Source organism: Lissotriton vulgaris, chromosome 1_1, assembly GCF_964263255.1.
Source record: "Lissotriton vulgaris chromosome 1_1, aLisVul1.2, whole genome shotgun sequence".
In the NCBI taxonomy this organism is placed as follows: domain Eukaryota; kingdom Metazoa; phylum Chordata; class Amphibia; order Caudata; family Salamandridae; genus Lissotriton; species Lissotriton vulgaris.
Genome location: NC_141685.1, coordinates 1,742,824,775 through 1,742,852,049, shown reverse-complemented (window position 1 = coordinate 1,742,852,049; position 27,275 = coordinate 1,742,824,775). Strand labels below are relative to the sequence as shown.

The 27,275-nt window shown below is 44.8% G+C and overlaps 1 protein-coding gene across 7 annotated transcripts in view; it reads right to left on the bottom strand.

Annotated features, from left to right (window-relative positions):
• GRIP1 (glutamate receptor interacting protein 1) overlaps positions 1-27,275 on the bottom strand; it is a 1,198,832-nt gene that overhangs the window by 413,263 nt on the left and 758,294 nt on the right. For all 7 annotated transcript variants that reach the window (XM_086919026.1, XM_086919023.1, XM_086919024.1 and 4 more), the window contains exon 2: positions 6,335-6,415. In XM_086919026.1, the coding sequence (XP_086775152.1) occupies positions 6,335-6,415 (81 nt within the window). The remainder of the gene's footprint in view (positions 1-6,334; positions 6,416-27,275) is intronic.

The window sequence follows — 27,275 nt, the reverse complement described above, 5'->3', positions numbered from 1 at the left end:
GTACTCCTTTATCATTTTTCTCGAAGATTATCACAGACAATTTTGTGTGCGACAGTTTGGACATCTTCATTTTATTCATATAGTGCCTACTGCAAGCACTATATAGTGGATATTACCAGGCATCAAAAAATGGTACATGATGATAAAGGTGAAAAGAGAGTGAATTAGCTTCGCCAGAAAATGGAGGATGAATGTTGCCAACAGAAGAACCATGGGGGTCACACCCATCTCGTACAACTACTACTTCATTCTTCTCAAGGGAGCGGTCTGATCTACATAGACAAAGATTCTGCACACACTTTGTCACCTGGAAAAAACACATAGGTGGCAGCATGACGTCATGGCAACCCCATTGCATGCTGCCAGCAGAACAACTTTAATGCAAAAACCTCTCCTACCTCACAGCGGAAAAAAGCATGCAAAGAGAGCACCACCAAATGGCTTGCACCAAACAGTTGACCAGTGCATTTACAGCGGGCTGCTGCCTAATCGCCAGAGACTAGGACTATAAGCTTAAAACAGATACCTCACGCTGAAGACCTTCACCTGGACATGACCAGTGTGGTACTGTGATGCCGCTCTGGATGGCTGAAGCAGTATGATGCCAGGGTTGGATTGGGATTAAAATTCAGCCCGGACTTGCAAAGAAAAAATTGGCCCACATTTGCATATTGCCTTTCCGCAAAACACTGCTTCGGCAAACTTTTATAAAAAAAGAAGGGGGTGGGTCTCTGACAGAGGCATGTTTTCTTAACTTTACCTAGATTTTTTTTAAATGCACAGATTAGTTTACACTGGTGAAACACACCTAAAAACAAGTGAGACCATTTCTGCTTAGGCCCCGCAGCCCTCGCTCACTATGCATACATTGATGGGCCAGCCCAGCTAGAGAAAGGGAGTGATACCTCAGCCCGTTGATAAAAGGGAGGTAATGGACGCCCATCTGCCTCCAAAAAGGCCACTCAGGCACCCACTGGGACTCTGGCAGCATCCTAACACAGACACCACCCAAATCAGCCCCCCTAGGCTGCCCAAAAAAGCAGCCCAGAGCTGGCGCTCGGATACCGGCCCCTCTGCCATTGCCAGAGTGCCCGCCTTACCAATCCGACCCTGTGATGCCTGTTCCCTCAAGGCTCGGACTCAACCTACAATGCTATGCTACTTCTGCCCCCAGCGAGCCACGTGACCCAGCATGGCTGACTTCAGAATGCCTGCAAATCATTCCCACCCTTAACGAGAGACAGAAGAGGAATGGCTATTAACAGTCCAGTGCGCCTCAGCCTGCCCTGGAGTGCCGACTCCGCCTGGTGCACACGCTGCGATGCGCCAATGATGGGTTTACAACCGAGGGGGGTTCTCCTTTTAATGCCCACTATCCTCTGTGTGACATGGTTTAAGCATGCGTCCATCACCAGCTTCTTTTCCACGAGTGCAGAAGTACAGTCTCTGAGCCACATTTAGGAGGTCCCGCTGGCCCTGCCTGGCTGTGCAGTTGCCGAGCACCTTCCCTATCCCAAGCTAGATGACTGATCGGAGATGTCACTGTGTGTGTCCTGGCCAACTATTGGCCCGCATCATTGATGCATCCTGGAAGTCAGTGTCCATCAGGTTCCCCTAAATTTCCAAAACGAACTCCTCAGGTGAGCAACCCCACTCTCCCCGTAGCTAGCTTAGAAGTGGAGCCGTCTCTGAATGAAACAGGCGGACTCTCTGTTACCGTGGGAGATGTCTTTGACCCCATGATTAGCTCTAAATACATGCACTGTTTTCTGCGGAGATACTTCATTCTCTAGCTTGTCAAGTATGTTTTCCTTCTTGGGCTCTTCGTGCTTTCAGTAAGTGAAAAAGTCCTGCCTTTCCCATCAGCCCTTAGTCAAAGAAAATAATATGCATCAGACCACGATGACGAATGTATTGAAATTTCTGTCTTCCCCAGAAGCATTCATGTTTCCGCCAATTTCTGGCTGAGCACCCATTCTAAGCAAACTGTTGACAAAAAATGTAATGAAGCCTTTTACGCTCGGTTATGAATTAGTCCTTTCTCTACATCAATCTCAGTTGTCCTGCGAAATATATTACTGATTTCCGAGCCTGTGAGATTCTTATATAAACTGAATATTTGAGCATTTGATATTTATCCCCCCCTCCTCCCAAGAAAAGATTGCTTAACCCCTCGAACACATACTTTGTTTTATATGATCAGGTCCATACGCCAAAAACAAAGAAACTAAAATATCTGCTTTGTAACATGTAATCGAAGTTTTCGTTCTTGTCCAATTCTGCTAAGGGTGCATATGTATGTGACGTGCTATAGGAGTGAAGTCATAGGAAGTGTCGCCTGGAATATATGATTATACCACGATTTCAATTACCACGCATGGCTTTACCACGCGAATTTTACATCGCAAGTGGCTTTACCACGCTGGTATTTACAACGTAGGATTTTACTACGCGTAGAAACGTCTTACCTGCACGTCTTTCTCTACGAGCCCTTACTTCCATCCTCCATGGAAACAAGCGTCAAAACACGTATACCAAAATAAAAAAAGGACTGCTTTTTTGACGTACACGGCACGTCTTTGGGGGAGGCTCTTTCCTTTTTCTTCTAAAATTATGTTCGTTTTTTTTTTTAAGTAACCTGCTTGTTATTTTTGGGGGGGAGACCCCCCCAGGCCCCCAAACCATCCCCAACCCCCCACAGAATGACTGGAAGGAATACCACGTCTTCCCCCAACCCACGCAGAACGTGGTAAAGACGGTCGTGGAAGGCACCCTCGTTGTAAAGACGTTTGCGTGGTAAGTGTCACGTGGTAAACGTTAGTAGTGGTAATGCCTTCGTGGTAAATGATGTTTCCCGTCTTCACCACGATTTCAATTACCACGCATGGCTTTACCACGCGAATTTTACATCGCAAGTGGCTTTACCACGCTGGTATTTACAACGTAGGATTTTACTACGCGTAGAAACGTCTTACCTGCACGTCTTTCTCTACGAGCCCTTACTTCCATCCTCCATGGAAACAAGCGTCAAAACACGTATACCAAAATAAAAAAAGGACTGCTTTTTTGACGTACACGGCACGTCTTTGGGGGAGGCTCTTTCCTTTTTCTTCTAAAATTATGTTCGTTTTTTTTTTTAAAGTAACCTGCTTGTTATTTTTGGGGGGGAGACCCTCCCCAGCCCCCCAAACCCCCCCCCCAACCCCACGCAGAACGACTGGAAGGAATACCACGTCTTCCCCCAACCCACGCAGAACGTGGTAAAGACGGTCGTGGAAGGCACCCTCGTTGTAAAGACGTTTGCGTGGTAAGTGTCACATGGTAAACGTTAGTAGTGGTAATGCCTTCGTGGTAAATGATGTTTCCCGTGTCGCCTGTTACTGTTTATATACTGGCGACTTCCGGTTGGAGTCCCTGGTCTTGGTAATGTAATATTGCTCGTTTCTATCGGTATTATGTGACTCTGATGCAACACTCTGACTGTGTTACTATAGAAAAGCCCTACCAAATGAAGAGACTGTACCCATGTACTATCCAGTCTATAGATTACCAACGTGTACTGTCTATACATTGCTTGACTGACAATATAACCTGAGGCCAATAAAAATACTGAAAAACAAAAAGATGCATGCATTTGACATGTCTCCAACATTTCTCTACAGTTGAGTCTAAAAAACATTTTCCTGACAAAGTTAACTTTTTCGAATGTCTCCTCAGTCTGAGCAAAATCTGGCGCCTGCGTCACAGGCTGTATTTTCAGGCAGCCATTCATTTTCCCTATCACTAGCTTGCATCGCATGTGAGCACACAGGTGTCACAGGCAGACACCGCCTAAATACTGATGAGTTGATGTCCTTGTTTTGTTCAATCTATTCTTGCTCCATAAATCATCCTCTTTTTAATCAATCTAGCATCCCTATCAGAGACAATCCCCATGTGAAACAAGATTGTATGCTTGGCTGCTGGAAAGAATGAATTCACTGAGGTAGATATTGTAAATTTCAGTTTCAGGAGGCCACGAGCTGTTAACCTTCGCATACATAGCAACAAACTCATTTACCACCACCTCAGCCTGGTAATTTGTCTGTCTCCAAGTAAGAACCTTTGTCTCAACCGCATTGAGCCAGTCTCCGCGCCTCTTTGTTTGCTTGGAACATGTTGGTACAGCACTCTTTTGAGCCAAATTTACAACAGTGATGCTGATACGCGCTGAGGTGCTCAAGTATTTCATCACCTCTCTGATGCTTATTTATTTATTTTGAAAGTTTTATATAGCGCGAACAAGATCTTTGCAGATATTAGAGCGCTTTACAATGCAGTGAATACTAACAAGAGAGTGAAAAGCAGGTCATTAGGGAGTAAAATAGAACAGGCACAACAATAATGCAAATACTACAAATAAATGAGTGCATAGATAGTCAGGTAAGACGAAAATACAGGTAAAACACCTAGTCGTAGGGATCGAGCGGAATAATACAGATCAGTGCAGAATCTTTACAGATCCACATTAATAGGTCAAATGTATTTGGCCATGAAAATAGCTTTTACTTCTTTCTTAAAAAGTGTGAAGGAGGAGATGAGCCTGGTTTCAGGAGGGAGTGAGTTCCAAATCCTGGGTGCCATTCCTGAGAAATGATTCCTGATTTGGAACTATCGTAGATGACTACAGATTCTTCACCACCCCATCAGAGGTGACAAACAATCGCCATCTGGGAGGTGTACAGGAACAGCTGGCAGAGCAAAGGACAAACTCCAAACGACTTCCTTTGACTTACAGGTGCCATGTGGGGCTGAAAAGATCTGCTCCCATGTGTCCAGAGGACCCTCCTAGACTTTATAGCTCCAATAACAATAAAGAACAGCCCTCATTCACCATGACATTGTGGTGAGACAGACCTGGTTTAAATAGAAAACTGGTTCAGAGAAAGAGCTAGAGTCCCTTTTCATGGAAGAAGTGGTTATTCATATTTAGGTTTCCTGGAATTTGTACAGTAAATCTAAGAGGACATGAAGCAAAATGCGGTAGGCACAGAATGAGAAAGTAGACAGGAATGGGTGGGAAAAAAATTCCCCAATTACTGTCCAGTAAACAGGATAAGACGAGCACCTCACCAAAACCTCCCAGAACATTCCTGTATCTGGGAAGACTTCATCTGACGAAGAAGACCCTGCTGGAAAAAGAGCACTTACAGACTCCTGCTGATACTCAGGCACTGGAACTGCAATCCAGTGGTTAAGTGGTTGGCCTTTTTGCCTGCTCCAGGGATAATAACCAGAAGGAAATTTTACTCCAAGAAAGCCCAGCTGCATACTGTGGGCAGGGTTCTGCATGTGTCCTGGATGAAGAGATACCTGTGCCTAGAAATCTGTTCTCCTGAGACCCAAGGGCTGATGAGTGACCAAGAGGAGCTCTCCTAATAATTGCAGAGAAGTGAGATATAGTCTTTTTGTTCCACTTCTACAAGACCCCAACAAGGTGCGGAGGCTTGTATAATGAGGCAGTCAAGGAAAACAGGATTGTTCCTCCCAAAGTTTTTGCTGCTCTGTAAACGGGTCTAGCAGAGGATTCTAAGAATCAAAAAAGTCCAAAGGTACAACCTTTGAGCAACAGAAGATGGCAGATTTACCACAGTGGTAAAGTGATCTAGGTGGCTATGAATTCCAGCGTTATCCCAACCCAAGAGTCTGGAGCCAAAACCAATGGATTCAGAAGGAGCTCAACAGTAACATATCTTACTTCACACCAGCTTCGGCCTTGGACCTTTCCTCCAAAGAAGCCTTTCTTTACTATGGGAAGTCCAGCAGGCCCAGCGAGGCCTATGGTTGAATTAAAACAGAGTGTAACTGGCTTTACATGCGTGAAGAAGGTGTGAAATTGTTTCCCTCAACAGAGCTGGTAGCCAGCAGGGCGTGAGGGAGCTTTGTGTGTGAACATCTTCCCCTGTTTTAGCAGCACCAGCATTCCCAATATTAATGTGCTCCAATGTTATGATCCTACTTGAATACAGTCAATTTTCTTTTCCAAACTCACTTGTCCGTGGGTCCTAGGTAATGAATTTTCTTGAGTGCTAAATGTGTCAGCATATAATTTATTACTTATAAAATTTCATATTGTTGACCTCACCAACTTCCTTGCTTGGGCATGTCATTGTGCATTAATTGCACATTTATCAAAATGCTTTAAAATAAGGAACAATAAGTTTATATTTTTACAAAGACGCTTGTCCCTGGCAAAACCTCGACAGATCGTCATTGGGAGAAAATGGTACGCATCATCGCCTCTCCTGCCAGTTAAACCACACTACCATACTTTTTACCAACCGACCAGCCATACCTGCAATGCTCTGTCTTCTAACCGCCAGGGCTCCATCAGTGGTCTTCATCTGGTTGGCTGATTTGGTGTATGGCCCCTCATCTGCAAGGAACAGAAGAAAAAGTTTTCAGACTCCTAAGATTTAACAGAAAGTACTCATTTCACTTGTGTCTTGGTATGACAGCTGCATCTGCCTTTTACGTGCTAAGACAATAAATGCATAATTATGAAGCCGATGCCACAAACAGGACTGTCATTAACACATCCACAAAACATCAACGCACCATCAGTTCCTCGCGTTAACGCTATTACCAGGAGATGCGACTCCAGATGATGGGGAAGTTTCCAATGAACCTTGTTTTCATCAGCACTGACAGCATTGAAAACAATCGACTAATCTGTCTAAATTTACAAGGACGGAAGAGCTTTCCCATTCAGAGCCTCATAATGAGGCCCTTTGAAATCTGCATAAAACAGATTGTTGGTAATTACCCTGCCTACAACTGATGAATAGCCCATAAGTGGGATGGCAACAGGTTTCTGCATCACTAATATTAGATGTAACGGGAGAAATGGGCAGTATTGTTTGCTTTCACGTAAACATATTGCTTTCAAGCCTATAATGGGCTCTTTAAGTTCAGTCCAATAGAGTTTTGCTCACGTACAAATTTTGTTGACTACATTCATCTTAACTCTTTTTTGGATGAAAAGCCACAATAAGTACCAGCGGCCTTGAATTCTAAGGGATCTCTTACCAAGAGCTACATGTCATATTGTTACATGTAGCCATATGATCTATGGTGACGTAGGAGGACAAGAATTTCCCATTTTCAAAGTCGGATTCACAGACTTAACAACCGCGTCAAGAACCACCAGCTTACGTGCATTTACTGTCATCAGAGCTCACCACTAATATGTAAAGTGACATATTCTTGGGAGTTCTCAGGGTAGGGGAACCATTTCAGTGTCAGAAGCACTCTTCTCAAGATAATTTTTCTTTCTTTACAATACAGTGACGTAGTTCTACATTTAATGTCTCATTGTCAGTAGGTAAGCTAACTCACTAACTGGTATGAATATGTGTGCTCTACCTTTCCTGACACCACCCGCACACTCCTATGGCGGTCCTTCTAAATGATAAAGCAAGAAGGGAGGCAAACCCTATCTTCCTAGTCACAGTATGAGCAGGAGTTACTGCTCATTTCACCCTTTTGCTGTTTTTGGAGTATCCAACATCCATTTTTCATATTTGTCTATCTGGTTACTAGTCTAATGGTCGTAAACAATGACACCTAAACGAGAGAATGGCAAAGCGAAAGTCTACTTTTAATAGGATCATGCTAACTGAGAAGGTGGCAATATGTGAAATTGTTCCGCAACTTTTTGTGAATTGAAGGTGCAGACCCTGCCACAAAGATCTGTATTCTTTCGGCACGTGTCTCAAACGTATCCCGCTGTCTTAAAAGTAAGTTTCACAAAAGTTAAAAAGGGACCACGGTAGGGCAGATCCTCATTGCTTATGACCATAAAGTTAGAGGTACTATAAAAGAATGCGTTAAATGCTCTGGATGGCCAAAGCAGACTTCCGTTCAGCTGCAAGTTTGTCTAGTCCAAAGACATAGGTTTACATGACCCAGTGTCATGATAGGGACTCATAGTTTTTTCCCAATTCATGCCCCATGGCTCTGCTAGCCCCTGAGCTTATTCTGAGTCACGAAGCTTCCCCTGAATGGGAAATCGGGGAACATGGCTTGAATGTGGGGTGAATTATCAGGTCGAGTGAGTTAATGTGACTATTCCGGGGTTTGACAAAGTATGCGGATCTTGTTAAAGGTTTTAGCACAGGCATCAGCGCACTGTGTGCACAGTCTTTTGTCTGCTTTTTGTGGGCTGGTTTTGCACTGTTAATTAGAACTGTGCTTTTGTAAATACTCAAAATGTGTAGCCCCATTTGGGGAAGGGGAGGTTTTCGAATAAGAATAGTTGCTGAGGAGATTGTTGCGTTGCTGACACTCGGCAACTATCATTTGTAATTCTGCACGAAGAGTGGGCGAGGAACAGCTTCAGGCTGGAGTGGGGCCCAAGACTGACCCAGATGTTTAGATCAGGAGAGGTGCTGCAGAAAGGAGTGTGTGACCACTGACGACATGAAGCTCCGCAAGATGCTGCAGGGCCACAGAGACAGCGTTTATTTTCACGAGAGCCCACGTGCACAAGTGATTCTGTCAGACAACATAATGTACATTTCTAGGGTTGCATGTTGTGTGCAGTGTTTTGGAATAGGGTAACATAAAATGTGCAATTGTTTAAAAAAATGTAAATTGATACTTGTATAGCGCATTACTCACCCGCAAGGGTCTCAAGACGCTTGTACGAATACCGCTGTGGAACCCATCCTGGCTTTCCCTGTGAGGCGTCCACTCCTGGGCACCCCCAAGGTGGAGGCCAGGCATCCTTAGCGTTGTGGGGGCCGTTGTGGAGATTAAGCAAGCTATTGCCCAGAGTTGCAGAGTGGGACTCCATGATTGGAATAGGCACCGAGGCGAGAATTATCAGATCCGTGGAATTTTTGAGCCCAAGATCCGCCGAGGCGGGGAATTGAACCCTGGTCCAGGGCTAGACCTCTGCATAAGGGTCTGCCGCTCTAACCATTGAGCCACACTTCTCCACTGTCCATGGTGACAGTCATGGGTTACTGAAGGTAGCATTGAGTCTTCATATAATATGGGGCGAGGAGAACTGCACTCCTCAGAGTGGCATGCTGCCGCATAGGTACATGCCATATATAGAGAATGACGGCCCCAGGGCATAAGGGGCCTTCTTTCAAGGAGCCAACAGAAAGAGTTGTCGGTGTGAAGGGGGAGAAGTAGGACAGAGCTCGTGCTGGTCTCCGCAGCCTCCTGGCAGTACACAGCATCCGCATTCAACACGCAGGACTTCCAGAGTTAGCTTCAACTTGGGTGCTGTTAAAGTCCGCCACTGGTAAATCTGCAGTGCATAAAACCCTCCAGCTGAAACAGCAAGCACGTCTTAGTACTCCGTGTTCTAGTATGCAAATTCAGCCATTTTGTTTTTCTGGGGTCTATAAAAAGCTTAGTTAGGACTGCAGCTGAACTAGCATTAAACCTCTCAAATAACATCCCCAAATGACATGCGCATTTCCTTTCTGCTCTTTCAAACCGAGAACCTGTGTTGCATAAAGCTCCATGCCAGATTTTTGGTATATCCCCATTTAGATAAATGTACTTATCTTAACATCCTGGCATGGATCTGGCTCTCCAGGACCGACTTTGGGGAACCCGGTTTTAAACCTGTTGAGCTCTGAATAGTTTCGACAGGGTGTCACTAAAACGGAGGTGCCCACGACGACAATGAGAAAGGATGAAAACTTAAGTACTTTTTGTTGGCCACAGACTGTAAGAATGCCTCTGGGTCAAAGAGGACCATTTGACAACGAGCTAAACGACCTACACCAACACTAAAAGGAGCAAAAAGAAAGCAGGTTTCGATGGGAGTTTTAAACACGTTTCCCTTCAAAGTTTCTATTAAAATGACAATAGTTAAGACACACATCAAAAGCACAGTACAACGCGCCTCCCTATCCATCCTTGGATCTAACTCCCAAGTGCAACTCATAGTCACCATTTCACAATTCCACAAAGGCGTTGTTATATTTTTCTGAGAGACTCCTTCACATTTACGAATAAATTCCAAACATTATTGCCCCTGGAGTAGGCAATCTCTCTGCCACCTGCTTTAGGAGATACAGAAAAAGGCAAATTTAACAACCCAATGTATCGCACATCATGCAGGCCCCCATCCCTTCCGTGCATCCAATCTTCCTCGGTTTGCACTAGTCACACAACCTGGACAGTGGCTTTGCGTGCCCTCACAGGTCGGTTCCCTTAGGCTAGACACCTCTAGATAATCCGTCTGGTAGTAGAGGAACCACTAGGTAAAGGTCCAGAGGGCTTTCATGCAGTAAATGTAATGTGGGGTGCAGAGCTGCACCATAACACCTTCAGAGTGTGTTCTAAATATCAACAAGGCAGAAGGAAAATGACACGCTTAGTGAAGACGCTGAGGCAGACATGGTATATATATATATATATATTTATTTTTTTTACATTGATTTCTTCCCACCCTTTTCCCATTCCATCTCTTTTAATGGCAGGCTAGCCTCAGTTTGAATAAAACAACAATCTTACAACCATAGGTTGATACTGCTTCAATGCCTTTCAGGTTGACTTCCCTCTCAGTCTACATTTACACGCCTTAGACATCGTGCTCAAACACATTGCAGCAGGAGATCTGTCAATTTACTACCAATAGTCAATTTTTAAGGTGGTTTATCAGTATGTTTGGGGTCCATTGCATCCTTCGCAAACATTTTATTCCCTTGTGCTTTTGCTAAATACAAATCTAAAGAGATTATGCTGGAGTTCCCCTCCAAGTATAGCAGAATAATATCCTCAAACTACAAAGCGAACACCCTCCAGAAGGCACCGGCCGCTTTCCGTGATGCTGTGTTGAAGGCTTGTAGTGTCCTTCCTTTAGAACAGTCTCCACTGCCTCAGCGGTGTCCACTGGACCATTCTGTTCTTTTCAGAACTTTAGTGCAGCAGGTTTTCTGGAGTGTGGAGCTGCACTGCTTAACGCAGCCTACATTGTGATAAATATTATATACGAGGTGTCGCAGGACGGCACTTGATGTGGTACAATTTCCTTACTTAAATTTAATACCGACCCCTTCAGGTTTACTTTACTATAAAAAAAGAAATAAAAATATGCTTGGTGCAATAATGCTGATGAGTTCCCTTGTTTTCCTCTTTCTGTTCTGAGTTGGCTTAATGCATTTCCCTGGGGAACATTTTGTTACAGTTTATCTTGCAACACCTGGATTAAATTGAAAACTTGCCAAACTAGTGGGCAAACTAGAGGTACATTGAAGTCTGCTTTTTCTGCTTGTTGCAGTTGCATAACAATGAACGTTCATTCCCGGTTAGAAGATTTGACAGTGCATTAAATACCCTTTCTTCTTACCGCAAATATCAGCATTTAAACAAATCATTTTAAGAGAGGGATGGACAATATGAATATTGCCTCAAGGAATATCGTGATTTTAAACAATTATTGGTTAAACATCCCTCCATGTGGAGAAGAAACAATACTTGACTAATATTAAATTAAGTTATAAAAAAAATATGAATTATCTCATTCCATTTGGGCTTCACAGAAACTCATTAGTTTTAATATTTGAACGTAAAAGCAGAAGCCAATGCTTCTCCAAACAAAAATGGTTTCCCTTGGTGCATGGTATTTTGCAATGTTTTATGGCAAATGTGTATAGTGGGGATTTTTTTTAGCTTTGTGGAAAATCTGACAATTGTCCGTCTGCCCTACAGATTTTTTGTGAAGTTTCAAAATGATTTTACTGCCTGAGCAATGTCAGTGCAAACATTCTAACAAGGACGAAAAAAACAGAATAAAAGCACAAAAATGTTAAGAGGTTTTTGTTACTACTTTGATTTAATAGCTTTTATTTTTAGATGGTACTTGTTTCCCCAGAAGATAGTTTTGGTGATGGATACTCACCACAAATAAATCTAATAAGCATTAGTTATACTTAAATAATGCATGGTGTGCAGGGGCGGCTCCTCCATGTGGGCATCGGTGCGTCGCCTCACTGCTTTCTCGCAGTGCGAGAAGCCGAAAAGTAAAATGGTATAAATACAATTTTACGTTTCTGCTTCTCACACTGCGAGAAAGCAGAAGAAGGGTAGGCCTGGTTGGGGGCAGGCAGGTCGGGGAGGAGTGGCTAGTCCAATGTTATGGGCGCTGCCTGTTTGTTCGACCCCAGGGCCGACCAAACCAATCATAGCAATCTCAGTTTTCTCCATGTAGGCAGCCTGCATGAAGAAAACGGCTTCCGCATAGACGCCTGTAAGGACGGCATCCTAGCCAATCACAACACTACCATTGCAGCATTGTGATTGGCTTAGGGGAGGAGAGGGAGGCTGCCTGCTTCTGCTTCCTGTGAGCAGAGAGAGCAGGAGACGCAAAGCGGGAGTCCGGGACCGGAGGAGAAGGTACGTTTTAAAAAATGTTTTTTAAATTAAATTAACCTCCCACCCCATTGTCCCTCCCCGCACGACCCCCACCCCTCTGTCATGCCAGCCGGGACTGATGGTAAGTGCTTTATTAACAGTGTCCTATGGCTGAATGCCTAAAATTCCTGAGAACTAACATAACGTCAAAAACAGTGAAAAAGTGACGAGGATAGTGCCTATGAAAAAGCCTTTTTTCTCTATTTATCACCATCATTGGCAAAACAAATAAGTCTGGCTAGCAATTTCAGTATACAGCCAGACCTACTGCCTTTGCCAACGCCTGTTTTATTACTCAAAGTGCACACACAATAGTGGCAGCAGTTGCAGTGGGGGTAATTGCAGTGGTGGGGTGAGTAGCGCGCTTTACAAATGCTGTGATTGATTGATTGGTAAGGGAAGTGGTGGTGGTAAAGGTGATGGTAATGATAGTATTTGTGGCCGTGTTAATGTTGGGCTAATGTTAATGGTGGTGACAGTGATTATTATGGTGCTAATAATGGCCCCATTGGCAGACAAGGCCTTCTCCATGACGTACAGGAAAATAATGAATAACGCCCCAGACCCACTGATGGCTCTGTGAGAGGCCTGAGAGAGGGACACCGGGAGCGTTACGGGGGAAGGGACTTGGCCCGGGTACCAATAGATCTGGCTGGTCGTGGTGGCAATAGTGGCCAAGGGCAACATAGTGAGAGCTTGGGGTGCAGTGGCCACTCCCCGAATTGAGGACTCGGAATCTGGCATGGATTGTGCCAATGGGCAGATCAAGTGATCAACCAGAGTAGGGGCTGCCACAAGAAATGGGACGAGGTGTGGGGCTACTGGCGCGCTTATCAAGGCGACTGGTTGGATGTGACTGGGAAGGGAAGCCCGTGAATGATGAGTAGCATCCCGACGTTCCACTTGTCGCGAAACAAGATCTTTTCATTATGTTTAGACTCTGCACTATGATTGCTGTTTTTGTGCGAAAGTTCGTGTCTGCTTTCGATCACATGTAAATTGTGGGATTACCTCAACCACTGCATGCCCTGTATGCTGAGCACGAGTTTTATGCAACAAAAAAAAAGATTTTTTTGAAAAAAAGAATGCGCGTGGCTATCGTTTGTCACACTTCTGTTTTGTTACTATTTGTAAATTGGACACGAGGATGCATGTTTTAATAAAATATAGCGAAAATGCCAGATATGCGTTTTTCATGATTACATATAATTTTCCTGAATATCCATGTAATTATGTGAAAGGAAATTACGCACATTTCACCCACCGGTATTTCAGATTCTCTAGTACTACCCCCTGGTAGACCAAGAAATGATCGATAACAGGGTGTGATTGCTGTCGATCATCTCAGCAGAGACTTAGACCCCGTTTAACCAGGGAATCTCTCTTTTTTTAAACAATTTGTACCACTTCTAAAAAATAATTTAATGATGTGTTTGGCAGTAAATATAATGCGTGTCTTATCGTTGAATAGCGCACATTTTTCAAGTGGGCTTCTTTCGTCACTACTGATTTGAAGGATGGAGTACATTGCAGGTGTGCCTTAGGCACTCACTTAATGTTTAAGCTACGTCGCCACTTAAAGACGGGAATGTTTTGAAATTGTCTACAGCACAGAAGTAAAGTGTACATTAGTGCCAAAGACCTGCTATGCAAACATGCACAAAATTGTCAGAAAAAAGACAATGACGTTTTTGTTTCCCGACAGATGCTTCTACAATGGAATGCTAAGACATTCCGGAGGTACGACAGATCAACTGGCCAATCAGCACGGCCCGCGGGCACAGCTCTCATTTTGCCGTGCACGGCTCCCGCGAGGACTCGGGAAAGTCAATACCAGGCTCTGGGAAATCAGTTTCAAGGTTTAAGATTCCGAAAGGCCGGCACGGGTTGGACGTCACGGTGCCAGCGCGCGGACTCCCTCCTGCGCGAGGCACGCGCCTCCTGGGACAGGAATTATAAAGTTTTCTCACGACCGCTTTCCACCATGGCAACGACTCCCAAAGCAAGGAGAAGGGGTTTATATCATTGACTTATTTATTTCCCAGTTTGCTATCGCGGGAGCAGGTGGGGTCAGGCTCCAGTGCGTGTGCAGGCACCATAACTACTGTCATGGTGAGGGCCAGCACTGGACACTTGAGGAATAATGCAGGGGCAGGCAGAATAGGGGGCAGGCAGGACAGGGGCAGGGGCGGGCAGGGGCAGGCAGGGTCAGGCAGGGTCAGGCAGGGCATGGCAGTGGTGGGAAGGGCAGGCAAAGCAGGGGCAGACAGGGCAGGCAAAGCAGGGGCCGGCTGGACAGGGGGCAGGCAGAACAGAGGCAGAGCTCTTAGGGCCGCACTGTCCTCTCAGCTAGCCCCTCATCCAGCGTGAGGTGACCTAAACTGGCCCCGCCATCTTTTCACGGACACCATCGCGCTGGATAGCTCTGGCTGCAGTGGATTGGTGATGGTGGATCGATGCTTCGCTAAGCAGGATTTGGGCCACCTAGTACCAGGACAAGGGTCTGGTATTAACAAAGGTGCGCTACAGAAAGAGGATGAGAAGCTTCTGAGATACACCCTTCACCAGAGAAGGGAGATCCATTAAAAAAATGCTTTTAAAGCAGAAATTGAGACCGGTTTATATATGGATATATATTGAACAAATATGGGAATAATAAGACAATGTGACAACATTTTAGATAAGATCTACTATGATGGGCAGCTTTGTATGGCACATAATCACTGCGTCCTGACACATTAAAAAAATAATAATAACTATATTTTTGCCAGCTTGTCTTTGAGATCAACAGGCTGAGGGATGCCACAAAGGGAGCTGTGCCCTGAGAGTAAAGAGCGCTCCTTGCATAAGGAATACAGAAAAGGCTACGAGTAGGAAGAACGATCTCTGAGATTACAAACACAGTTAATTTGCCATCACGTCATCACCAAAAGCACTCAATGAAACACAAAGTATCCACCACACAGTGCAGGATTCTAAACAAGATAATTAAACAGTTACACCGTTTTATCAAGATGGTAGGAGACTAGCAGGCAATGTTCCCTCTCGAAGGATCCCTGCAGGCACTATACCTCATGACGCACATATTGCTCCTTGGGTAATAAACAGCATTTTGTCCATCTTGTGAACCCTGGCAGAGGAAAGGGACAGTTTTCCACTCCTGGGTGTTAGATCTGATCACCACTGAAGGTGGGAGGGAGAGGCCCATTGCTCAGATACAGGTTTAAGAGAACGTTTGAAAAAAACACAGTTGATGGACTGTTCCCATGAGGCACAGGGTCAGACTGTTTTGCATATGGCCATGTCTGAACTGGTGTGGTGAGCAAAAAAACGATGGATTTAGGCCCATATCTCTGTACTGGGGTGAATGTATGACATTGTTCTGCATTCTGTCCATCAACTGTGGTTTTTGTAAGAGAACGTTTGAAACATGACTGCCCAACCCTCTGCTGTCCACAGATGAAATGTTCAATTGCAGGAATGACTTCAGAAAGCCAATCCTTCAGATCTATTGTACGCAGAGCTCTGAGAGGTTTGCCGTGCCTCTCAGAATCAGTGCTCGGCATTTCACCTGAGTTGATGCTCCATTCTATGAAGAGAATTCTGCCTAACAAACCCTTGCGGGCAGCTAGCAGGTAGACTATGGCCCAGCTGTCCGAGGCAGAATTCATGACAGATTCCTCATTAACTTTAGCAACAAGATATTCCTCCTGCTTGACACATTCAGGATCTTTTTACTCCAGAAGTATACAGCAATGAATTGCAAACCTGCATGTTTCCAGTGGCTACTGGGACATTCATTCTATTCTACCGAGGGCCGTGTCAACCACGTGCCATGCAGAGGCATAGTCCTCACTACCTGGCCATCATTGAACCCGAGAGAGTGGCAACCAGACCATCATCGCATTTCACCAATATGTCTACATAGCTAGAGAATGGTTGTATGACGTTACAACGCATGCTTTTACCCTGCATGCCGTTATAACGTAAGTTTTTGCCACAACTTGCTGTCGGGGCTGCGCTGGAGTTTGGAATAGAATAATTTACTATTCCAACTCCAGTCAGTGCAACAGTAGGGAAGGTGTTGGAGTTAAATCCAACACCTTATACCCCCTACAGCAAGCCATTTTTGTTGTACTGGTATGCGGGGTAAAACCATGCGTTGTAATACATGCGTTGTAACTGTTGTTTCCCCTAGAGAATAGTCCATCTGCTCCCCTTGACTTCTCATTAGTCATCAATTTTCATGCTGCAGAGAGTCTGGTACTGTTGCTGAGATTAGTGCAGACTTGCAGGCCAGACCTACTTCCTCCTTACCCACAATGCTTTTAAGATTGTTCCTTGTGATCTGTTGGAAAACTCTGTGACACTCTTCAGGGGTTGGGCAACTCCTCCACGTAGGTAAACTTTCATTGTACTGAGTGTACTGTTTTTCTGGTGAGTGTTTTCTCGGTCTCAATAAGATAATGAACACCCAAATAAAAAGGAAAATCACTACCATACAGATGCTTGTGTTTTATGACCTTTTATTATGTAAATGTAGTTTTTGCAGACTGTCATGCATGTTTTCATACAAGGACTTGCAGGCAACACGTGTTTCACCCCTTACAAGGCCTGTGTGGCGGGGCCTTTCACAAGGCTCTTTGGAATTCTGAAGGACTCGGTATGTCCTGATTAGAGGTCAAAAGTAAGGGTCCTGGGTAAATCCTGATAGATCAGTTCAAACTATAGAAAATCTTGCTTCCTTGTTAGGAAACGGTAGTCACAGTCCCTGCGGTCCTGAAATGTACGACGCACGTGCAGGTCATTTTCTGGGGTCGGTGTTTCTTGCTGATGCTGTTGCCTTTTGCCACGTCATTGAATCCAGAGTTCCACGGTCAGAATGAGACAAAAAATAGTCCAGGGCACCTAAATAAAGGGACCCACATTTGCAAATCGTAGCAGTTTTGAACTTATAAAGACTCACTGAATAGATGTTTTGTAAAATATGGGAGACTGCATGCATTTGTGTTTTCTACGGTCAATGTTTGTTTTAATATCTGGGAAATCACCAGCAAAAAATGGCCCAGCAGACTGTAAAACAGGCCCCAATACAGCTAAAAAAACTGCCCCACACACTGACCTGTCAGAACAGCCCTTCTGGCACTGCCTACCTCCCTGCAGGCCTGTCCGACCCTGCGGAGTCTTATGGTCTGAATAAAATAGATAGGGAAAGCTGTGCCTTCATTCTTGGGGAAATACCTCAATCTTTTACATCTAAATAGGTCGCACAACTCAACATTGGATCTCATAGTTACCTACACAGCACAGCCTTTGTGTGCCTATTATGAAATGGTACTCTACCTTGCAATTATGAAGCAACCTTAACACGTTGCAATAATTTCTACATCACAGTAGCTAGAAACTTCACCAAAGTGTTTGTGTGATTTTCTTGCACGAGGTGGGCACCGCACTTGTGTGAAAGGAAGTTGAAAATGTATTCGAACACTAGTGCATGAGTTCTGTAGCAGTTTAGGACTTCAGTAAATCCTGGCTTGTACAGAATTAGTTTGCCACTCCCCTCTAACCAATTACTATTTCTGAAGGCACAAGATTAAGATCTGTTTGATTGACAGTATCTTTTTTTGGCAAAGTGTTAATTCTAAGGGTCTGGTTACGAGTTTGGCAGAGGGGATAGCCAATGGAATATAATGGAACTCTAAATACGGCGGACAGGATATCCGTCACGTTTGTGATGGAGTGACCTCTCCGCAAAACTCATAATCATACCTTAAGTGAAAGAGTTGCGCGTCAAATGGTATAATCTATCCAATAAGTATTTCGCTGCCCAACTTCCCACCATTGTCAGGCTTGCTAGTTGTAGTGATCTATGGCCCACTGGAAGCACATGGCCACATCAAGCAAATCTCACATTAAGTCAGGTTGCTAAGTCACAAATTCAGAGCCCACGAGGAAGATTCTCCAATTCTCTCAAAATAAGCCTACATACATTGCTACATTCCTTTTTGCTTCCCTCTCTTCGTAGGGCAATAATATGAGGCCCCCTCTTTAACTGTGCAGTTCATGCAGAAGTAACAAGCCTCAGATGAGGCTGAAATTGCTATCTGCAGTTTAATAATATCTTCGGAAACTGCAATTATACTTCTTCCAAATACAAGCTATTTGATTTTCTCTAGTATGACAAAGTAAAAAGGAAAATTAATACATGTATTTGAAGAATGAGGACTTTTGGTGTCCGAGTGATGTATTTTATGGCAAGTGGAGGCTCCATCCGACAGTGCATCTCAAGGGCTATATTTTATAACTGACCTACAGCACAGCACTGCTTTTCCAATATTAATGGCACCTGGTGGTGTGATTAGAAGTATCTCTTTAATGGTTTCAAATACAACTTTTTGGCAAGGCTGGTAGGTGTATTTATTTCAGAGAAGAAGTTGTTGCTTTGCTTGACAGTGGGCTAATGTTACACAACTAGTGTCACTGTGATGGCACCCCTTTTAGAGCAATGGAATGTTGAGAGCTCCATTGAAGACAATGAAGTGGTTAAGGGCTAATAATGGCTTACGGGAAAGTAGGGGCTGTGGTACCTGGCGTTCTCCATCCTAATAATGGGAGTAGTTTAAAAAAGGTCCAGATGTACGGAATGGGGAGACCCCTAATCCATTGAAACAAGGAATTTATTAAAAGGAGGTGAACACAGCTGGACCAGAAAATGCTGTCCAACTCTGTCCATGCTCTTTTAGCAAAGTTCTAATAATGTTTTTTAAAAGCCTTCTGTGCTAACATTTAAACATGGTCTGTTTCTCACTTTCTAATTTAGAATATTCCTCCCTCAGTGGGTGGAATCCTCTAATAATCTTACCTCAGCAATGCTCAAAACAGCTTACAAAGAACCGAAGGGAGAGACAGGGAGATTGAGAAACACTCTCTTGGTCCCTGGTTTAGGATATACAACAACAAAAGAGAGGTTACATGTGTCTCAAAAGCCACAGAGACGGAGCCATGTAAAGAACAAGTTTGCCAGCCCAATTTGGGAGGATAGGAAAGCCCTCACACACCGACCTAGTCAGTGTCATGCTTCATCATAGGGCCCCACCTCGGAGGCCGAGTGCCTCCTCGGTGTGCTACGACGCCAGAAGACTGCGGAGCAGGTTGTGTGATAGGGCGTGCAGTGAGGAAGATAAATAAAAGTGTATAAAGGGTATCTAAAAAAATACTTTATTGGTAGATCCCTGCAACACAATTAAAATTGGTCTTATGTGTCTGAATTTACAGCCGAAGGTAATGAATTGGTTTAATTCAGAATATTAGTCAGTCAACATGTTTCAGCCTGTTAATTGGTTTTAATTTACCTAGGCATTCATCAGGACTAGTGTAACCCCGGCGGTATGGACTCTCTAATCGTCCACCCTGACCTGAGGACGTGAAAGTGAAAAAAGAAAAAATTAGAGAAAAAAGTGCGAAAAGATAAACAAAGGGAGGAAAAAATGTCCAGTCCCAACACTCCTGATTTAGGATGTTATTTGCACTTTAAAATATGGCGCTAAATGCACCATGGGTCTCAGGAGGGGGGTAGGAGCGCCCCTGGCACATCGCCCTCAGCGCTCGCCACCCGTATCAGCATCTAGCTTCTCCTCATAACCGGACCCCGAAGCTTACCTCAGCCTCACCAGTATCTTGGACCTATAAATTGGGTTCAAGGCCTTTAACAATTGGTATAGCCCCCAGAAGAGGGCAATGAGACTATATTAGCTGTTGAGCTAGGAATGGGTTTATTTGTGTCTGTGCTATTAAGACCAATGATCTTTCTGCTATGCATTGAAAAGCCCAGACGCCAGAAGAACGCAGCTTTGATGGACTTACATGCGAACTACAGCAAGGGAGTAGCCAGAAAATGTAAATACCCCCCACTTTGAACCAAATCTCTTAAGGCAACAAGCATGCATAGCAAGTCATCTCAACCCTCCCCAGAAGAGCTCTTGTGTCTCTTCCATGCAAGTATCTATTCATTCATCCTTTCAAGCTTCCATCCGCCAATATCCATCATTTAAATTTTTAAAGTACATTTTGTCATTCATTTATTCTTTCATCCAGTCTTTCTGCCCATCCTTCCATCTGCCCACCCATATTCAAGCCTATCCATCTAACCTATCCATATATTAATCGCTCCCACCACCCTTTCATCCATTCTTTCGCTCATCCATCCACCTACCCTTTCGCTCGATTCACTCATCCATCCACCCTCCCTTTCACTCATTCATCCTGTCACTCAACCATCCATCTTTCATTTATCCATCCACCCATCCAGTTACTCTTTCACTCATTCATCCATCCACCATCCCTTTCACTCATCCATCCTTACACCCATCCGTTCACTCATTCATTCATACATCCACCCTTTCCCTCACCCATCCATCCTTCCGCCCTTTAACTCATCCATCTATCCTTCCTTTCACTCACCCATCCTTTCACATTAATTATGAGCCTTTGCTCTTTTTGTAAAATAAAATATTTCAAAGCAGACATGCCCATGGGTATGAGCTTTAATTCAGACAAGCCGAAACAAACGTATACTGACACTGCGTGCGAGTGAAAACATATTTCGTCATAAGCAGCCAGTGCCGGCGCTGCGCGCCCGGGAGCGGGCCCGTCACCGTGATCTTGGTGTGTTACTACGAGTATTTTATTAGTATGCACATCAGTATTTTCATCATTTCGTTTTTTTCTTATCTTGACGGCAGGGGACGCGGCTGAAATTTACCTAAGCGAGAACCATTAAAAAAGGTCCCTGGGGTGATTTTAGTGCGAACTGAGCAATGAAGCAGGCACGCATATTCACAGCGCTGGAGATATTAATTCTTTCCCTACAGCCATTCAAAAGAAACGAAAGCACAGGGACCAATAATTGTTCGACTCAGATCCCAGGGTCTCCCAGCCTGCAGCCGATGTTTGCATATGCAAGCATGTTATTTTCCTCTACGAGATTAATGCGAATTTACATTTTAAAATATGCACTGCGAAAGAACGTGCATTTAAGAAGCACTCTCCGCCAAAAACGTGGGCTTCATGGCGGGGTCTGAAAATGCCGCCAGGTGAGGTAAGTAGCTTTGCAGGTGCTCCAGATATCAAATCTTGCATCTCGCGGAGTAACTTTGTAGGAGGCAGGATGCAGCCCTCCCCCATCCTTGGCAGCGCGAGGCGAGCACGTCTGATCGCGGGTGACGTCAGTGCGTGCGTAGATGTGGTGGCACTTGATGGTGCAGCTAAAGGCGGTGCTGCTCGCTCTCCTCGAATGGCTCAGTGACCCGTAGGTACCAACCGTTGTGTCTGTGGGCAGAAAGTTCAAATTTGACGAAAAGTGCCACCAGGGTTTTGACAGGATTTCCCCATTTTGTGGTAAATGAATGTGTGGTGAAAACGGTACGCGAAAGCAAGCAGGCGGCAACAATGAATAGTGTCACCCTGTGTGTGGCACATACAACACATTCTTACCCGGAAGTGCACAGTTCCCCAAATGCCTAGGGCTAATGCTACACAATTGGCGCCCTGAGTTAAGGCGATGTGTTCTTTGAAGCGGAAGTGAGTGTGTGGGGATTGGGGCCCTTTCAGTAGTAGGTGAATTGTTACTGGTGATGATGCAACAGCTCGAATCCCAGCCCCAGGAGAGATGGTACCCTCCTGGATGAGGGAAGGGGCCCAAGGATGGGAAAACATGCCCAAAATAAGCTGTTTCTGGAAGATTGATCTGTCCCTGAAGCACCCTGGCATCCAAAGAGAAAAAGAGAGGTTGGTGTAAAGCAGGATTACGTGCAGTGACCCTCAAATAGCTCTCAAACTAAATGCAGTGGAGAGATTGGTGAAAGCAGCTTTACGTGCAATGACCCTCAAAGCAATACTCACACTAAATGCAGTGTTACGGGGATCACTCCCGGGACTTATGACACACAGAGTACCAGCTGGTGCAACAAACATTTATGCCTGCTTTTTGTGCCCCAGGGTCACTTTGGTGTTACAGGGTCAGCCATAGACCCCTCTGTGGCCCATAGTGTAATATAGAGCATGCTTGCACACCATTTTCACAAAATATGCACCAGTACATTTCCAAGAAGCGATTCCTTTATTAACATGGAGGTGTAGCCCTGGGCAAATGAGTGAACATCTTTGTCCCTGTGCAATATTAAGGAGTGCTTGCAGGGGCAAAGAAGCTATTCATCATATATTAGTTAGGGTGCAGACAGTGTTTCCCCAGAATATTCACTTTCGGAGTGGCCATAGGGATGGCCCAGTGGTTCCGACACAGGCAGGTGCCCATACACACAATGCAACAATTTGCTAAGAGGGAGTCGCAGCAGCCCGGTTAGGCAAGAGGCAGCTGCGGGTCCAGGCAAACAAAGACATTGCTTGCCATCTTGCTCAAACTTTGTCAGCTCAACAAAAACACCACCTGCCACAATTACATGAAATGCCCCATGGCATTATCAACAGGCCCTCACCCAACTTTTAGGTCCGCTTGTATTGTCAGAACGTCCCATTGTAAGGCATGTGAGTTGGGATCTCTGCCACCCTCTCAAAATCTTGCTGCGGGGTCATCAGCATTGAAAGGTAGATGGAGGGTTTCAAAACTGCTTATCTACCTTTCAGTGCGGCTTTTCACCGAGTTCAGGCACTTGTGCCTGCACGAGGAACAACGCATTGTTTGCAACTCGTTGCACAATCCTGGTCTGCACAGGGCACACCTTCAGTTTGCAAAATACACAGCCAGAAGCCGATCTTCAGTTTGAGTGCCACAGTCAGGCCCGGACTGGCCATAGCGGGCACCGGGCAATCCCCCGGTGTGCCGCACGGGTGGGGGGCGGTTTTGGGCCCCTAGGGGCCGTTTTTGTTACAGGGCCGATTTTGCCGCATAGCTGCAAACTCGGCCCTGTAACAAAATCGGCCGAAAACCGGCCCCGGCAAAGTGCTCGGCCGCCCCCCACTCCCCCAAGGGGGAGGAGGGAGCACTTTGCCAGGGCTGGTTGTGGATCCCAGTCCGGCCCTGGCCACAGTCCATTGTTTAAAAGCGATTTCTACCCAGGATTTGCGCCTTCCTCAGACCCAAGACTGTAGTATATGTTCTATATACACAATATACTGTGGTGGGCTTCTGGGTCCTTCCTCCACAGAAGGTGACTGAAGATAGACTGGTAAATTGTTGGACTCTCACTAGCCTATGGGTTCCTTCTGGCCACAGAATAGATGGATATCTGGACTACGGCCCAGCCCTAAAGATACAGACACTGCCATCATGACTGGATATTTGTCACCAACCCAATACGGTGCTACCTACCTGAGCAGATCCTGGGATTCACAATTTAAAAACAAGGAAAGTGAAATGTGGCATCTCAAAAGTGGTACACTCTTATTTTTTTATTTAGTTATGTATTTAATTATGTGAAGTTTTACACAGCATGAACCAGACCCACCAGGATATCAATCCACTTCCCATACATTTTCTTTGCTTACTGGTAATATACAGAGTAAGGGTCAGGAGACTAACTAGGTACCCCTTTCGAGAAACTCTCAAAAGGGTAGGGAGAGACTTTAAAGTCTAAAGCAGGATTTTCCAAAGTCTGTCCAGGAGGGCCAGATACATGGCAGATTTTTAGCATATCCCCATTTAGATAAACGTATCTTAAAAATCTGACCTGGATCCCACTCTCCAGGACTAACTTTGTTGAACCCTGGTCCAAAGGGTTGAGACAGGAGAGGGTTAAAGCTCAGTGTCAATATTAAGACATCAAAGGTGTCCTCAGTAAGAAGGACCAGAACTTTGAAACACATTTGCATAGTCAATTTTGTGACACCTACAATAGTCACTTTAGAAAAATTGCCAAATAAGCCTGACCACAGATGGAAATGTCCATGGATAAGTAATATTTGAAGCTCTTTCTTGAAGATGAGATAAGGAGAGTTGGTACGTAATGCTCCACGGTTAGAGTTCCAAATTTTGGATGCACTTCCAGAAAAGAATGGACTTAGAATTCTGGACTATTTGAAGAGTGGAGTCTCTAGTAAAAGTCAGTCCATACTTAGTAGTTTGCGGGATCTATCACAGATAATGAGATAGCGAGCCAGACAGTTCAGTGAACCTCTATGTAGAGACTTATGTATATACACGCCAGCCAGAGTGGACTTCTGGCCTCCACATGAAGCCTGTTGAGTGTGACCTAAGGTGCGGATATGTGATCATATCTTCTGGAACCATATACTAGTCATACAGCAGCATTGAGGGCTGCTCTTAATAGGGCTAAGTGGGTTCTGGGTATGCTGATCGAGCGATCGTTTCTGTAGTCTATTCTTGAGAAGGTTCTTGATTGCACTAACGTTTTGAGATTATTGCTTGGAATGAGGGGCGCAAATTTCCTGGTGAGAAATTCTGTTGTAGGACACCTATTGCTAAGGCATTTGATGTGTACATCCAGATTCGGGTCCTTATTGCCAGTGAACTTGCGTTTTCAATTGTGGTTGCTTACAGATTAGAATGTATGCTGTGTCTATTCAGGACTGTATGGAGCGGTTGCTGTGCAGCATGGAGTTGGGAGGAAGGAAGCAACACAGGGGGAAGGAATCACAACAGGGGATGGATTGGCTTGGGATGAATTGGACTGGAGTGTGGTGGGTTGGATGAATTGGACTGAGTGGGGTGGTTTGAACTGGAGTGGGGCAGATTAGATTGGGGTAGAGTGGGTGGCCTGGAGTAGACTAGGGTAGATTGGTGTGGGTTAGATTGGAGTTGAGTGGAATGAAAGGGGCGGGCTGGATGGGAGTGGGATGAATTGTATTGGGTGGAATTAAGTGAAGTTAAATGGAGTAGGGTGGAATTGACTGGGTTGGAGTGGAGAGGATGAATTTGAAGGGCATGGGGTGGATTGGAGTGAGGTGGATTGGGTTGAGTGGGCTGGATTGGATTGGACAGAGGTAGATTGGATTCGGTGGGTGAACTTGATGGGGTGGGGTGGAATTAATTGAATTAGGGTGGGTGGATTGGGATGGGGTGGGTAGATTGTATTTGGATGGTTTGGGTGGGTGGATTAGATTGGGTGTGGGGGATTGAATTGGGGTGAGGAGGATTTGATTGGTGTGAGGTGGATTGTATTAGAGTGGGGTGGATTGAAGTGAGGCACATTGGAGTGGGGGGTATTGTTTGGGATTGTAGTGAGGCAGATTGTTTTGGGCTGTAGTGAGGCAGATTGTTTTGGATTGTAGTGGGGCATATTGTTTTGGATAGGAGTAGGGCAAACAGGAGTGGAGCAGATTTATTAGGATTGGAGTCAGGCTTTTTGTTTTACATTGGAGTGGGATGGATTGGAGTGGGTCAGATAGTTTTGGATTGAAGTGGACAGCTTGCAGTGGGTGAATTACAGTGTGGTAGACTGTTTTGGATTGGAGTGGGGTGCATTCAAGTGGGACAGACTTGAATAGAGTGGGGCAGATTGTTTTGAATTGAAGTGGGCAGATTGTTTTGGATTGCGTGGGGCAGATTGTTTTGGATTGGGGTTGGTCAGATTGGTGTGGGGTAGACTTTTTTGGATTGAGTGGGGTAGACTGTTTTGGATTGGAGTAGGGCAAATTGTTTGGATTGTGGTGGGGCAGATTGCTTGGGATTTGAGTAGGGCAGACTGAAGTGTGGAAGATTGGAGGGCGACAGATTGTTTTGGATTTAGAGTGGGGGCGAATCGGAGTGGTGTTGATTGGAATGGGTGGGTTGGGAGGATTAGAGTGTGGTGGATTTGATTGGAGTGAATGGTTTGGATTGGAATGGGGAGGATTGGTCTGGGGTGGATTGGATTGAGTGGGGCGGATTTGCGTGGTGGTAGGTGGGGTGGATTGGCATGGAATGGAGTGGGGTGTGGCACTAATGTGTTAAAGCATCATTTCAGAAATTGCACATGAGATTGAAAAAAATGTTGATTTGCCATAAGATAATCCTCATCTTTTGAGAACAGCACCCATGAGAAAAAACAAAAGAAAACATGAGTGTAAAGTGAGAAACAAGACTTGGCAAAACAAAAGAAAGCTAACTACAGAAAATACATCTTTGCAATTTTGTTTGTCCCACTAGGAACCTTTTTGCCAGTTACACGCCTTCTATTGGCAGGGCACTAAAAGTTAAACGGAATAAAATAGTACCTTAATCACATTGAGAGCAGTGGATGGTCACTGATTAAGTTGATTTAATCAGTGCTTGGTCACTACTCCACAGAGAGGAATGGAAACGATGTTATGCCTGCGTTGACACATTACGAGGCTGAGTGTAAAGAAGAGTGCCACGCAAGCCAACATGTAGGAAAGTGATTGGCAGGCTCCAAGCCATTTTTTTTTTAACAACATTGTCTCGCAAGCAAAACACATGTGCTAGCGCATGCTCTTGCACGCTTGATCTTAAAATGTGGTGTGCAGAAAGTAATCAGTGGAAGGACACAAGTGAAGAGGCCATGCCCCAGGGGAGGGGCACACACAAGAAGAGACAGAAAAGCACACACAAGCTGATAAATAAAGTGCAAGCAAATGACCATGAACATGAGAGTGACAATAAGGCCAACAAATGTAAGCGGACAATAGGTCTTTCTGCATACAGGCAGCTTGTGCTGACTGCCAGATGAAAGGTAAACTAGACAACCCATCGAACAATTGCCAACTGGAATGACAACAATAGTTACGTAAATAGAATTTACATGCATAGATGTTATAAAAACTAACATGCAAAACTCAACTACATAAACCCTGTAGAAAATATACTAATTAAAACACTGCAGTTTCGAAGAAAATGCTGCAATATTGACCAGCATTAAGGAGTTAATGAGATAGAGCAATGA